This window comes from Scleropages formosus, chromosome 20, assembly GCF_900964775.1.
Source record: "Scleropages formosus chromosome 20, fSclFor1.1, whole genome shotgun sequence".
Taxonomy (NCBI): domain Eukaryota; kingdom Metazoa; phylum Chordata; class Actinopteri; order Osteoglossiformes; family Osteoglossidae; genus Scleropages; species Scleropages formosus.
This window is the reverse complement of record NC_041825.1, coordinates 22,208,129-22,224,627: the sequence shown is the minus strand read 5'-3', so window position 1 is coordinate 22,224,627 and position 16,499 is coordinate 22,208,129. Positions and strand designations below refer to the sequence as shown.

Here is a 16,499-nt window from a genome sequence, read left to right as displayed (position 1 = left end):
GTATTTCACCTTACGTGAAGTTAACATCGGTCCCCCAAACTTTGTGCAGGTGTTGTCACAGGATATTACGATCAGCAAAAAAAATCTCCATATTCATTTGGTATTTTATCTTTGCTAAATTGGCTGTTTGCCTCACCAGCTGACCCCCTTGGTGCCAGTTGATTACTTTCCCCTGAATAAAATGAAAAGATATGAAAGAGACAACTGTGTAAAAATTACAGGAATGACTTCCCCAGTGTCACGTCCACGCCCACAACTCAACCGACAGCACCTGACTCTGGTCCAGCACCTGACTACCTGCTCACCCTTTAAAAGACCCTCCTCAGGTCCCATACCTTTGCGGAATCTCGTCAGAGACAACCGCCCTCCTTCGTGATGTCCAGTTCACACGCAACTCTTGTTCTCAGTTCTCTTCCTCCAGTTTTCGTCCCTTTGCTTTCTTTCCCGACCACGTCCACGGATCTTCGTTCCAATGCCGACCGCAGACTCACCGACCCTTTCACTTCGTCCCCTGACCTCGTCCATGGATCCTCGCTCTGACTCCGACCGCTGATCGACTGACCATTCACCTGTCCCCGACTCCAAGAACTTGCCTTATCCCCTGAATCCAGACGAACGACTCCGCACTTGGGTCCTGCCGTCCCGGTTCTCTCGCCCCTGTATGACACCCAGTCCTGAGCCCCATTGGAGAAGAACAACACTTATATAACTAAGTGCACATTGCAATTAAAATTAATGAGAACAAACAGAAAAAATGCATAACTGAAACAGACAAAAAACACGAAATTTTACTTTGTACGAAAGGGCATATAATGGAAATTGGTGTACTGATAAAGTTTGTACTTGTAAAATTATAATAAATGGGGCCTCCTTCACACACATTGTCTAAAACCGCTTGTCCCATGTGGGGTCGCGGAGAGGAGGAGCCTAACCCAGCAAAAGAGGGCAAAAGGCTGGAGGGGACACACCCAGGATGGGATGCCAGTCCGTCGCAAGGTACCCCAAGTGGGACTCGAACCCCAGACCCACTGGAGAGCAGGACCCAGTCAAAGCCACTGCACCACCGCACCCCCGCACCCCCATGCCCTGCGCCTTCCTGGCCTCTTTCATATATGGAAATTGAAGATGCAATCACACACACACACACACACACACATTTTCAGAACCGCTTGTCCCATACGGGGTCACGGGGAACCGGAGCCTAACCTGGCAACTCAGGGCGTAAGGCTGGAGGGAGAGGGGACACACCCAGGACGGGACGCCAGTCCGTCGCAAGGCACCCCAAGCGGGACCCGAACCCCAGACCCACCGGAGAGCAGGACTGTGGTCCAACCCACTGCGCCACCGCACCCCCTCGATGCAATCACACAGTGGAACATTTTGAGACCTAAAATATATGCGTGAATTTCAACATCTGGATAAACTTTGGCACATCTGGATAAACTTTAAACGCGAAGGACAGATCATCACCTGTTATCTCGCCTGAAAAATAATATATAGTACCTGGGAATTTAGCAAGCACCACAGATATCCTCTCTAATGGCCAGTATTTCGTAATAAGGGCCTGAGGGTGCAGTTCTCTTTAAAACAACATTCCTGACGTGTTCCTGTCTGGAACTAATTTTCTGAAAAGCGATGCAAAGAAAACGTATGGAACAATTTGGGCTGAACCAGCAGTAAAAACGAAACAGGGTCCGTTTCCACTGTGTCAGACACTACCGAAGTTCACCTCAAATGTGAATGACTATGGTAATTTTTCCTGTCTGAGCTGTGCGTAGGAGTGCAGAGGCGTTCAAGAGGGGAAAGACCAGCCTCCTCCTTTCAGGTCTGGTCCTGCCTTTCTTTCCTTGTCACTTTTCTCACAGTGTTGATCATCGGTGCAGCTCTCGCTCAGACTTTCTCCATTCTGGATTACATTCCAGGTAAGTTTATCTCAAGAAATACTTGCCTCATTAATTTTGCTGTACAACAGGGAAGAATCATATTAACACAAATTTCTGAATATGTGAAGTTAGTTTCTATTTAAACTTCGGTATCTATTATAACAATGTGTTATCTTTGAAAAGAACATGTTGGCTTGCTTGGAAATGTGATTAAAACAGAACGATCTGATTATAATGTGGTTTTAAGTTTGGTAAAGCTTATTTTTTTTTATTCCTTATAGTTGCATACTTTTATTTTTGATTCACTGATTGCTTGTGTTTGACTCCCGGAGTATGGTGTATATACTGAAGGCATTGTCTGTGGAAAAATGTGTTTATGTACATAAAAGTTATATGCCTTAAGACTTCACGTGAAAAATACGTTTGTCCATAAACTGGTGCATTTATGCCAGTTCACTGAAAAGTTACGCTACATGTGTATATTTTAACAGAATTCTTGATCAGATGTGAAGAATACATTTTTAAAGAAGATGCCCTTTGACTGGAATAGCTTTACTTCAAATAATTCAACAGTATAGATTTCATCGTAATTAGTTTAAATAGTAGCCTCTCTACTGGTATTCCAGGACTGAGCCTTAAATGAATGTAAAGTGTCATTTCTTCAAAGATGATGATAAAATACTGACTTCAGCTGAAACCGATTCATGCAAATAGTTCATTCATTGGGCATGCTTCTTAGGAAATATATTTTTAATGAACCACTTTGCATCCCACTACAAGATGTTTGTTTTGCTTAAACTTTCATTGTTACATTCTAACTACCATGCGGTCATTGTATGTCTTCTACGAATGTGATCAATGAATCTGATCAGTACCTATGATCAGTCAATGTGATCAGCTGTGCTGCAGCAGTTTTTACACCATTAGGCCCATTTATAACAAACCTTCAACATACTGCCATAAAAAAACTGTTTCAAAGAGCAGGACGTGACGCAAATAAGATAATAGTTTTTCCCCTCTTATCTTGTCTCACAACCCATTGCCTATCTTTTACTGTCAGGTCCGCAGGGTTGTTAAAACTTCAGTGAAAATCCCTTTCATTGCACTAAGGAGGTAAATGTATTTTATCAGCCACAGAAATGTACTGATTAATATAAATAATACTTAAGTACACAAGAACAAATCTATAAAGAGGCATGGTTTATTTTGAACTTTCCAAGGATGATGGAAAGGCTTGATAATTTTTTGATTTATGGTTGTATATAGGATATGTACGTGTAAAACTGTAAAACCAAAGTTAAACACACACACACACACACACACACACACACACACATTTTCAGAACCGCTTGTCCCATACGGGGTCGCGGGGAACCGGAGCCTAACCCAGCAACTCAGGGCGTAAGGCTGGAGGGGGAGGGGACACACCCAGGACGGGACGCCAGTCCGTCGCAAGGCACCCCAAGCGGGACTCGAACCCCAGACCCACCGGAGAGCAGGACTGCGGTCCAACCCACTGCGCCACCGCACCCCCCTCATTCAAAGTTAAACATATTTTTTTAAACATCAGAATATTCCTGATTTTTGGAGAGCTATTAAATATGGCTTCTTCTGTTGCACTGTCAACGAACAACCAGACTGTATCGTGGTGCCAATAGTACAGCTTTATCGATTTATAGGAGCAGTTGATATGTTTATTTATTTCTAACAGGTTGGGTGACATTGTTTTTCTTTCTTTCTTTTCAGGCTTTTGTTCTTTGGGGTCAAACTTCTCTTTCCCCCTCTAGTGGTCACTGGAAGCAAAGCCTGACTGAGACCGCAACCAATTTTTATGAAAACCGAGACCGACTTCGATCCATTTTACACATTGCTTTCATTTTGATTGTTCTGACTTTTAAGAGTAAAGTGCAGAATTGATATGAAAGTACTTTAGAAAGACTGCCTTGGGGGACTGGAACAATTAGACTGCCCTTTACAAGAATTATGGAACATTCTTATGCCGCCATAATCCAGACAATGGCACCCACCTCTAGGTCCTCTCCATACCAAAGCTGTTTCTTCAGCGAGTACCTGAACAGTGCAGTCATTAAGCTGCACTACAACTACACAGGAAAGCTGAAGTATCGTGACGAGCTGAAGCCAGAATCCATTGCCTTTTTGGTCATATGCCTACTCATTGTGCTGGAGAATGCCGTGGTGCTTTTGGCGATCTGGAAAAACAAGAAGTTTCATGTCCCCATGTACTACCTGCTGGGCAATTTGACATTGTCTGACCTGTTGGCGGGATTCACTTACATGCTTAATATCCTGCTGTCGGGGCCCAACACGCTTCATCTGACACCCATCCTGTGGTTCCTGAGGGAGGGAGGCGTCTTCATCACCTTGTCAGCCTCCATCATCAGCTTGCTGGCCATCGCCATTGAGCGCCACATCACCATGGTGAACATGAAGCCGTACCATGGGGCCAAGCGGTGCCGCATGTTTGGCCTCATTGGAGCCAGCTGGGTGCTGTCTGTGCTCTTGGGTGTGCTGCCCATAATGGGCTGGAACTGCATTGGCAACCTAGAGGCCTGCTCCGTAGTGCTGCCGCTATACACCAGGAACTACGTGCTGTTCTGCATCACCATTTTCAGTGCCGTGTTGCTGGCCATCGTGGTGCTGTATGTTCGGGTATTTCATGCCGTCCGAACCAATACGCGGCGGCTTGGCAGCCTGCGCAAGAGCCAGTCCCGCAAGTCACGTAAGTGCATCGCCCTGCTGAAGACGGTCACTATCGTGTTGGGTGTCTTCATCGCCTGCTGGCTGCCTCTCTTCGTATTGCTGCTCTTGGACTTCTTCTGCCCATTGGGCAGCTGTCTAATACTCTTAAAAGTTGACTACTTCCTTGGCCTCGCCATTTTCAACTCACTGCTGAACCCCATCATCTACACACTCACCAGCAAGGACATGCGCAAGGCCATCATTCGGCTGCTCTGTCGAAGATGTCTGATGACCGCTGATGGGCAGGTGAAGAAGATCGGAATACCATTCCTGGAGTGTAGCATCAGCAAGACTGAAGTGCCCTCCCAACGTCTGGAGGGCTTGGAGACCACTGTCTCCTCAGGAAACATCACTCCCTCAACCATCAAAGCCTTATACCCTAGGATGTTGAAGTCCTGAGCCAAAGGCTCAGTTATGGAGACTTTCTAAAAAAAGTGCAGTCCTTCGGACATGTGCAATTCCTTGAAAAGAAGAGAAGGGATTGAGGTACTTCCTGCACAAGTTTCTTTCAGGAAAAAAATAACTTGTAATGGGGAATAATACTTCTTAAGCTACAATGGTAAAAAACACTTTAACAGAGCTTGCCATTGTTGGATGATGTTGACCTTCCTTTGCTTTATTTTCTAAAACTAAGGAGTTTGAGAAAAAGTCTTCATAACAGTAGTCTCATGGCAAGAACATACCCACACAGTGGTAGTGATCAAGTAGTACCAGGGCTGTTCCATGTAGACTGTATGTTCAAAGATGATCATTTCTTGGACTGGATCCTATGGTGAAATACGGCATAGAGGTTTAAATGTGAAACTAAATGGACAAAACCACAGCAAGAATTTGTAGCAATATCAAAGCACGTCTATATTGTTAAAGTTCAGTTGCACACATTTTTATCCAAGAAATATTTTCATCGGTCGTGGTTGAAGCTGCAGCCTCTCGGTGTTTGAAACAGTTCAGATAACCTTCATAGGTGTGGAGAAGAGCCCTTGGATACAGTTAGGGTGGAGAGGTAACTCTAGACAATGGTCTGACATTGTAATAGCTCGAGAGACGAGACGCTGAAGAACAAAGACTTGGTTGGGCAGCAGAAAATGAACTTTAAAACTAAGGCCATTTATACTGTGGATCTGGAGGACTGGCGCCGGTGCACATATTATAAAGCTGATCTGATATTTCAAAAATTACATCTTTTTCTTGTTGTGGTTGGTTGGGGAAACTGTAAAGCACTTGCAACCTCACTGCATCATGCACTACAGCAATGGCTGGTTGCGTCAAAACTGATTTTACTTAATACTTTGTGGCGAAACTCACCACTATTACAGGACAGTCATCCTACTGTAATATCTGTTTATTCAGACTGATCATACATTGTATTGTCAAACCAATTTGCTTCTCTGTTATCAGTTTTCTCCTTAAGTTATTCCTCTACAGGAAGTTTATTTGCAATATTTGCATAGCCAAAAGACTATGGAAAAGACGTGGTTCTGGCTACATTGTCTCTAACTAAGTATATCATTTCCATTGGCATGACTATCTGGGGCACACAGTCCTTCACTTCCCAGCATTGAGTAGCGTAGGTCATATGACTACAATAATGGCGTCACCTCCAGGACTTCTGGACCATTGGCTTTTCACTCTGTGCACATTGACACAAGGTGGAAATTGTTGTGTTATAAGTTTCATTAGCTTGTACAATCGTAAACATGGAGGAAATCTAGTTCAGAATAAAACTGGAGGGAGTTTAATCCTCCCCACATGAGCTGTCACTTATGATGCTTTTTCCTACAAAATAAAGAGCATGAGCACGAAATCCAGAAAAAGCCTGGGTTTTTTTATATTTATGTAGCATGTCCATCACTATAAGACTGTTCCTATGTCTTTGGGAATCTCCTTAAGCAAACAAACTATTGTATATAGATGTAAAAATCAAACTCTGTATTATAATTTGTGGCTATGTATGTTGATTTGAAAACTGTTGCACACCTTTGTACACAAAATATTTCTTAAATTATGTGATTTTTTTCATACTGTTTTACACTATATGCTCACTGAACCAATAAAAATACTTTTTGTACAGATTTTAAATTTTTAATTAACTTTTTTGTATTCCCTACATCGCAGAAATGCAGTGACACATCTGACACTGGTTTACTGGCTTTTCATTCACACATTCACTGTGACAATTAAAATGACTATTAAGAGCATGAACATGAAAGACTTACAGTATTTTTCACCCATTTATAAAGAAGGCATTTTTACTGGAACAATTACATCAAATACCTTGATTAAGGGTACTACTGCAGAAAGGGAGATTAAAATTTGAGACCAACAGCTTGCAAGGCAACAGTCTGAACCACTATGGTAACCAATGTCTGCAGCTAGGGTTGCTTTATCTGATAAAACATGTTTATGACCCTGTCTTAATTCTAGATGCAACAGAGGACTTCCACTTTTGTGGTCATTTTTAACTGCGTATTTTACTGTAATTCTCATATGCATGACTTGATGTGAGGGAGAAGACTGCTAACTGTTTTATGCCTTTAGCTGTACTTTCAGCTCACATCTGTTTATCACATTGGTTTAGGTAACTTAGAAACTATGCCACTTTTATCTTCAAAGCTTGTGTCAAAAGCCCCCCGCTGTTCTCTGTTTCCTTCCTGAACTGTAAAATTGTTGAATGTTTCTTGAAGAAAGTTTACTTCTCTAGGCCCAACAAACTAGAGATAGTGTGACAAAGAATAATATTCCCAGTACTAACTGAAAAAACTAAATCACCAAATAAAACGTAAGGCATGAATTTCAATTCATTTATTTTTATAGAGCCCTCTTCTCATGCAGTGACACAGAGCACTTTAACATAGGCATAAGGCAAGAAAAACAAGTACATCAGATTAAAAAAACAAAAAAGACAGTTGACTATCGACTATAATAATATAATGCTTTTATAGAGCTGTAAGTACAGTATGTCTACTGGCCACGGAGGAAAGGAACAAAAACTCCCAACTGAAAATCAAGGCAAAAAAAAAAAAAAAAAAAAAACTTCTGGGGGTGCAAGGGCCAGTGGCTGCCCATCCCTCCTGGGAATTCTAGATTAAATAACAATTCTATACCAGATTACAAATAATAGTGATATTGTTCCGGTATGGTAGCTTGAATTCCCAGCTCAGCATGGTACGTCTCGTCCATCGTGGTAGTTGGTCATCATCTTCAGTCGGCATGACAATGTTCAACAAGAAGAAATAGTTAGTAATTTGTAACTTAAACAAGTAAATTGAATATGCATTGATATAGAGGTGGGGAAAACAAATACAGCCAAGTGGAATTACATTTCGAGGTGGAATGCCTGAGTGGACATGTAAGTCTTTAGTCGGGATTTGAAAACAGAAACAGACGGGGCATTTCTGACAGTAACTGGTAGACTATTCCACAGTTTAGGTGTTCTGTAACTGAAGGCACAACCTCCTACTGAGGTCTTATTCATCACAGGTACTTCAAGGTAACCAGTATCCAATGAACAAAGATATTGTCCTAAGGTATATTAATCAATAATCTCACAAAGGTAAACCGGAGCAATGCCATGTATTGCCTTATAGGTGAAAAGTAGGATTTTATAATCAACTCTATAAGCGACCGGGAGCCAATGCAACGATTTAAGTACCGGTGTTATATGGTCAAACCTGCTAGTTCTAGTGACAATTCTCACAGTAGCATTTTGTACCAACTGTAGCCTGAATACAGTCTGGTATGGACAACCCAACAATAAAGCATTACAGTAGTCCAGCCTGCTTGAAACAAAAGCTTGAACCAATCTCAGCATCTTGTCTACATAGGAATCGCTGTGATTCAGCTATGTTTCTTAACTGAAGGAAGCACAACTAAAGAATTTACTTGAGATACAAATGACTGCTTTCCATCCAACAGGACACTCAAATCCTTGACACGCAATCACACTTGAATCATATAGTCCTATTACATTCATAAAATATATGAATTACTTATGGACACCTGGAGAAAAAACAGTTCTCATGTTTCAAATTATGTTCATATACAGTAGAGCTGACAAAAAAAGAGCTGCTTCGTGACATTTTTTGGGATAGTTTTAGATTTTCTAGTTATTTACTGATCAATGATTTTAAAAATAAGGGCTACCTGGAGGTGCAGCAGGTACCCCACACCTCCTGGGCTGTGGATTCAGACATCAGTCAAAATCCTGTTCAGTCTGTGTTGAGTTTTACGCGTTCTCTCTGTGTTCATAGGGGTCTCGTCCCACATTCCAAAGACATGTATTTCATGTCAGCTGGTGGCTCTGATTGCCCCCGCGTGTATGTGTGAGTTGATGAGTGCATGAGCGCATTTACCCTGCAGCGGAGTGGCACCAGTCAAGGGTGTACCCTGTCTCACAGTCCATGTTTCCGGGATAGGCTCTGGACCAATGCAACCCTATATTAGATAAGAGATTTTTGATAATTAATGAATTATGTATTTAAACAATTCTTAAATTAAATTAAAATTGAAAAAAAATGTACTCTCCATACTTGTATGGGACAGCTGGTAGCATAGTAGTTAGAGCTACTGCCTTTGAACCCAAAGGTTGCCAGTTTGAGCCTCACCTCTGGTGGTAGTACCCTTGAGCAAGGTACTTACCCTAAATTACTCCAGTAAAATTACCTGACTGTATAAATGGGTAAGTAATTGTAACCTCAACACTATAAGTCACTTTGGAGAAAAGTGTCAGCTAAAATGAATCAATGTCTATGTTTCAGTAACTGTTTATAGAAGAAATGGGACAAATTGAAGTGAATAATGGGAAGCAAAGGGCTTAAAACAGCTTAAACTATAGAACAGTGGGTAATGTAGTTGTAGAGCTGATGCCTTCAGACCCACAGGTTTAAATCTCACCTCTGGCTGTGGTACCCTTGAGCAAAGTACTTACCCTCAATTGCTCCAATAAAAATTACCCAGCTGTATAAATGGGTAAATAGTTTTAGGTAGATGACATTGTAAGTTGCTTCGGAAAAAAGTGTCAGCTAAATGGATAAGTAGAAAACCAGCAGTCCCTTCACCAGTGTATAGTCCTTCGTGAATAATACTTGTTTTGCATGTATTATTTGCGCAGATGAACAAAAAGTGATTTTACATATATACCATAGTGAGGAAAGGCCGATAGTTAAGTGACATTTACAGCTGCGGGGCAGTCTTTTGCACATTGATTTCACACTCACGTGACCATAAAGACTTTAGACAACAATGACGCATTTCCTTTATACCCGTAAACAAGCCACAGTGTGCCAGTATGGACCCATTTGTTTAAAGCGCGCTTGCACAATGCACCCGCTATGGTGTGTGCCACAGATCGTGTGGTTTAGGGTCAACGTGTCTGTGGAGACAGCTGCTCTCACTCTCACGGCAGGAAGGTCTGATTTGCCCTTACCGTAAGAAACAGAAAAAATAAAAGCCACAAGTTGGAGGGCAAATAAATAAGCGCACACTGCACTGTTTAAAAGCAAAAGTTGCCCTGGCTCAGAGATTATAAACAGATTTACCACAGCCGTCAATACCAAAAAAAAAAAAAAAAAAAACTGACCAACGCAACTGCACTTCAGCACCGATAAATCAACAAGCACAGTCATTATTTACAAACGTTTACAACACCTTTCCGAAGACTGCAAATGTAAGCAAATATTTTCAAATGCCCTCTGAATATCATTTACACATCATTACAACATTTTATTTTAGCTGTGATCACAGCACTGCTCATATTTGGAATAAAAATTAAATGAAAACCTGATGCATCTAATTTAACAAACTACAAATGTAAAAGGTTGGAAAAAATTGAAGAAACTCGTAAATATAGATTAATGAAGGTGAGTTTTGAGGTAAATTTCAGCTTTTCTAACCCTTGCCAGTTCATCACAGGGTAGCCAGACACACACAAAGGGCAATTTAGTGTCACCAATCCACCTGAACTGTATGTCTTTGGAGTGTGGGAGGAAACCGGAGCAAACATACAAATTCCATACAGACTGAGCGAGGATCGAACCCATGTTCTCATCCACCACCAAGGTGCTGTGCTTGGTTGAGCTACTTACCAGAAGCAAAGCCACATTAAGTTCTTTAAAAAAAAAAGAAAACACTTCTTAATAACAATTCCCATCCATTATCAGTAACGGATTGTTCAGTGCAGGACAGCAGTGGCTTGGACCCTGCCAAAGATGCACAGAGTGAGAGGCAGGGCACACCCTGGACAGCATGGAACTCAGTTGCAGTATAACACTTTTACTTTATTATTTTTTTTTAATCAAACTAGATAAACTTTACAACTCATTTTAAATTAATGGGAACAAATCAGCTTGTCATTTACCTAACACTTTCTTTGAAAGTAACTTATGACATTAAGCCTATAAGTTTTTATGCACTTATACAGCTGGGTGACTTTACTGCAGCAGTTTTACAAGAAGCACCACAACAGCAGGTGGGATTTGAACCAGCAACCTACCAATGCAGAGGCATCTGTTCCAACCACTATAGTGCAAGCTGCCCTTACCTCTTCTCCCCCCCCCCCCCCAACGCTCATCCATTGCATAAACATGGGCAGCACTGATTCCCTTATTGATCACCAGGGCTGGCAAGGACCAGACACAAGTGAAATGAATGAAAGCAGTCCCACACTCCTCTTTCTATTCTGTGTTTTACTGCCAGCTAAACAGCTAGATGCGAAATCACGTGGTGCTTTCATTAGAAAATTTGAAAATCCGTAGCTCTCAAACGTTCCTAACAACAAGTGCACAATGAACACAGTTAAAAATGATGCATTACGAAGCACTATCCTCTATGTTATAGTCCTAGGTTACACGCCTAGGGTTTTCACAGTACCGCTTGTAGTGGCTTATAGTGACACCTTGTGGCGACTTTTTGTATCGTTCGTCAATCATGTCCAATGGGTTCAGTGTGTCCAGAAGAGGACTCTTTGTCTTTGTCCATGTCACACTTATGTGAAGGTGCCCTGTGAAGGAGTACATATTATAGCAAGGCTACCTACAGAGCCGACTGGGTCGGAAATATGACTCGAAAGAGGACCGTAAATAAGAGCGCGCAACACGATTTTTCAAATTTCTTAGCTATGTATGTCGATTTTTGTGTTGTTTATGATTAAAGTTCACCAGTTCTTCTTCTAGAGTGTCAGTTTTTGTTTTGGACTTTACAGCCACTGGAAAATTCTAGAAAGCATCAGAACATTCCAGAAAACATGAGATCCTAAAAGGTATTGGAATACTGTATTTGGTGTCTGGGACACATTTGGCATTTCAAGAATGGGGAGTATTTTTACAAAAACTGACATATAGTATGAACTAACACCAAAAGTATGCTTAATTTAACAAAACTGGATGGAAAATGTAAAAAAAAAAAAAAAAGGCTTAATAAAATTTCTGTTACATCGTGTAATCACTCTTCCGTTCAGTGGTCTCTCTTGCAATACCCTCTTTGTTTGCACCCTATCTGTTATATTGATGTTGCTTTCACTGACCAAAAATAGAGAACTGATCTGTCACATTCACATTTTTGGAACCTTAAAATTATCCTGAATTCAAGCAAGCAAAGTGAGCCTAAAATGCAATCATTTCTATCAAAATATTCAAGTAGCTTCAGCTGATCTTCTGAAGTTAAACAGACAGATAGGAAAGTCATATTTCTTTAGTATATACTACTAGCATTTCATAAAGTACATTTATTTTTGCTGTTCTCCAAAGTGGCATACTATGATTATTAACTAGTATTTAGCTGATGCCTTTATCCAAGGCTTTGCAATGCTATACACGGAACTAAACTCCCTACAGTCATTCACCCATCCATACCTTATGGATACTACAGTACGCTACTATAAGCCCAGTAGCTGCTAGTACTCTTAGTCCTCTTAAAATTTTACACAATTTTGACAGGCCTTCAAATTACCAGATTTTTACCCACATGGCCCTATATGCAACAGCCACCTGTTCCTCCCAGCAAAATTATACTCCGTGTTTGTGAACTGGCAAAGGCTGGTTATCAGCACATGTTGGGATTTCCACATCGATGGCATTTTGGCCACTTTTTATGCCCTGGCCATTAAATTCAAGCTCCAAGGCTTCAATCTGTTCCATTTCAGAATCTGAATCGTAGCTTTGTTAAGACAGAAAGTCCATCTTTTCCTAACTTATTTCCAAGATTAAGAAGTTTTAGAAACTCCAGCGCACCCTAAGGGCCTGATCACAACTATGTGTGGTTTTGTTACATTCATCAAAAATGTATAATTGGATAAAATCTGGGCGGAATGGGAAGAGGAGCTTGGAAAGCGGATTCCTGATAGAACCGGGGAGAGTGCCTTAAGTAGAGTCCATGAAAAGAACTTCCTGTGCTTATCTAGGCTTGATACAGTTTAAAGTTCACCGTATCCGGTAAAACTAAACTGGCTAAAATATATCCCAACCCAAGTGAAGCTTGTGACCTATGTCATTCTGCCAAAACTGACTTGTTACACATTTTGGTCACGTCCCAGATTGTCAGGCTTTTGGTCTATTGTATTTAAAACCCCACGAGAGGTGTTTGTGGTAGAAATGCCAGCTAATTTTGTAAAGGCTATTTTTGGAGTAGAGAGGGAACCCAGTGACTAATAAAGCAAAGAATGTCTTCGCTTTTAGAATTTGTTTAGATTGGGAGTAATCAAATCCACCTAAAGATTCACTTTGGTTTAGGGACCTTATATTGTTCCTCAAATTAGAAAGGATTAAATACACCATTAGAGGGTCAACTAAAAAATTGCATGAGACCTGGGGCCCTGAGCTATCTTGTTTTGAAAAACTGCAGATTCTTCCCCAGAACTGAGCTCTTTAAAAGAAATGCCATCATCTTCTTGAATGGCTATTTTGTCTTGATGACATAACAGTATACTTCTTCCACGGTGCTTTTTTGTACAGTGGGTCAGTGACGAAAAGAAAATCTTGGGAATACCAAAGACATGCTGTTCAGGTTCACCCATAGTGTGTGAATGACACAGAGAGAGTGTGTTTCACTGATGTATGGATGAGTGACCCACTGTAAGTAGTGTATCTAGCAGGGTAAGTCACCTTGGTGAATAAGGTGTGTGGGCTGGTAACACTACATAGAGTTCATTGGAAGTCACTTTGGATAAAAGTGTGTGCTAAATAAACAAATGTAAATACCTAAATATTACTTCCACTGCTTGCAAATTGTTTCTCCTAACAAAAATAATTTAAAAATATATATATATTGTAATACTGTTATTGAATGTATCATTATTGTTGTTAATTAATATTCGTGATTGCTTATTAGTTACTTTCTGAAATAATAATAATAATAATAATAATAAATAAGCACCAACCCACTCAGTACGTACACAGCAGGAACTTTTATCGCGGTCGAACTAGTAAGAGCAATTACGCATTTATACTTTAAGAAGCATCTGTGTTTTTCTAACTATTTATTATATTGGGACAAATAATATTAGAACGGAAACTACCACAGCAGTTAAGCGAAAAGGAGAGGAAGGCAGAGTTGTGCGGAGCCGCAGTAGCCCGCCGTGCGAAAGGCCCAGCGCGAACACGCCGCCTGCCGCCTGTCTCTCGTCTCTCCTCGTACTTCCGTAAAAGTCTCGGGTCGGGCGCGCGCGGCCGCCGGCGGCTCTCGTGCTCTTATTTTGGCACGAGGCTCGGCGAGGCAGTGCTTAGTCATGGTGAGTTACAGCTTTCCCAGGCGCTCTCGCTCCGCCGCGCCGCGCCGACACCGCGATGGCAGCGCTGAATACCGCCGTGTTTTGCCCAGTCCGCTTCCGTAAGTAAGAACCAGACAAAGGCACGAGTGTAGTCGTTATGTGCGTGATTGCGGACATTTAATTTAAAAAAATAATAATAAAAAAAAAAAAAAACTGAAATGGCGCCGCGGGACGTGTCATTTTCTTAATCTTAGCGAGACTGATTGTTTAGAAAACGAGGATCGCGACCCCACTTTTGTGTTTATTGGTGTCTGCAGTGTGTACGGCATCCTAACAAATGCTCTTTGTGTAAACGGCACGTTTTTATGCGTCAGCTTTCTCCCGAGTTCCTTTCAACTTTTCCCAGTCTCGGTAACATCTAAACGTTTTATTGTTTTTACTGTTTGTCGATACATTGATTGATGTAAACGTGTCGCAGTCTTTTTTGGCGGCTCCGATTGAACTGGAGAAACTTGGTGGTTTTTTTTTTTTTATCACGATCGGCTTGTCAGAGATACGGCGTCCTCTTGGTTTATTTTGGGAAGACGTTTTTTCTCTGTCTTTCAAATAGTAGCGAGAGGAATTTAAGTAGGAGAAATGCGAATAGTACATCTAGTTTTCTGCAAATATTTACGAATATGATGTGACTACCAGCGTAACGGAGATATGATGATCTTCTGAAAGCTGTTTTATCACAGTTCTTAGTCGTTATTACAATAATTCCTCTTCGTCACCGTATTATAGCAGTTGAAAAAAAATAGATGGCATAATTAAATGTTTTCTAGAAAATTTCTACAGTTTTGAGAATAAGATGTTGGACAAAATTTGGACGTTTTGTAGCAGTGGGGAGAATCCCCCCTAGAGTTTTAGTCCTAGTTAAAGTGCACTAAAATTATTTCAAAAGCTATGTAGGAGCAGGTCTCTACCGGTTGTTTTTAAATGTTCCAGAATCATGTTTCCGCAAAGACTCGGTTATTTTCGTCGATACTGCGATATTAGGATTGATTATTAAAACTTTCCACCGTAAGTCCATAATCTGTAAGCCGTTCTCTTAGACAGTTTAGTTCCATTTTATTTTAACAAAAGTTGTCGAGATGCTTTTTTTTTTTCTGGGAGATGGCCGAGTCTCGCCGGATTAAACATTAACTATGGCTCCGTGTCCATTTAATAATTCAAGAAAGAGAAAGTTGTCCGACCTCCGCGGCGGCGGCCAAGTCGTTGACCGACTTGTGGCTTTTCTTCAACAAGTAACGACGCTTTCGCTTATTTCGCATGGTTTCGAAACTCATTCATATAGAACTTACACATTTATCTTTTTTTTAAGATGTTCCGTGTAATGTTGCCTTTTCCCGAGCGCGGCTACTTTCGCAGCTCTAGCGGGAAGCGAGACGCCTCGATCGGCTGGCGCGAACAACTCGAGTCCGGGGTTTTTGGGCCTTGTGGTGACACTCACATTAGTACCAATGCGCGAATCCATACCCCTATAAAACCTTAATATCAGACAAACATCACCTCTTTCAAAGTGAAGATAGAAAAATAAACAACGAAACTGCGAAGCTCGTGAACAAAATATATGGCCCAGATACACAATTTAACTGAAGTGTCTTGACTTGACAAGATACGTGAATTAAATCATAAAATGACCGTGTTAATTTGTGTAGTAAAATTCGCGGCAGTCGCTTAACCGTTTAAATATGGGTTTTTTAAATGTCATGTTTATGTAACTTTGAACCACAGCGACCTGATTAAACCGACTTTACCTGGAGGTTCCGCTCCTCTACACACTATTATCGTATGTGTTTGTTTGTGTGTGTTCGTCAACCAGGCGGGATGTCAGCTTCACTGGAGCTGTAAGAAGACATTACAATTGTGTTTTACTTTTAAATTCCTCACCTTTTTATGCTGCACTAATTTGGATTATTTCTGTGTATCTCCAGAAGGCTAAATATGTGTGCCTGTGTTTTTTTTTTTTTTTTCCTCCACACTCCTCTCTCTCTCTCTCACACACACACACACAAGCTGCAACTCTCAGAAATGTGCACATAATTCTTCAAACAACCTGGTTACACAAACCCTAAACCAAGGTGTTGATTTAAATTTGTTTATAAAAAAAAAAA

General features: G+C 41.0%; 1 protein-coding gene across 1 annotated transcript; it reads left to right on the top strand.

Moving 5' to 3' along the window:
* Positions 1-1,872: 1,872 nt before the first annotated feature.
* Positions 1,873-6,532, top strand: LOC108939932 (sphingosine 1-phosphate receptor 1-like). Its single transcript, XM_018761615.2, has 2 exons — positions 1,873-1,922; positions 3,630-6,532. Exon 2 carries the CDS (start codon positions 3,867-3,869, stop codon positions 5,040-5,042), a length of 1,176 nt encoding a protein of 391 aa, XP_018617131.1. The 5' UTR covers positions 1,873-1,922; positions 3,630-3,866; the 3' UTR covers positions 5,043-6,532.
* Positions 6,533-16,499: the final 9,967 nt, after the last annotated feature.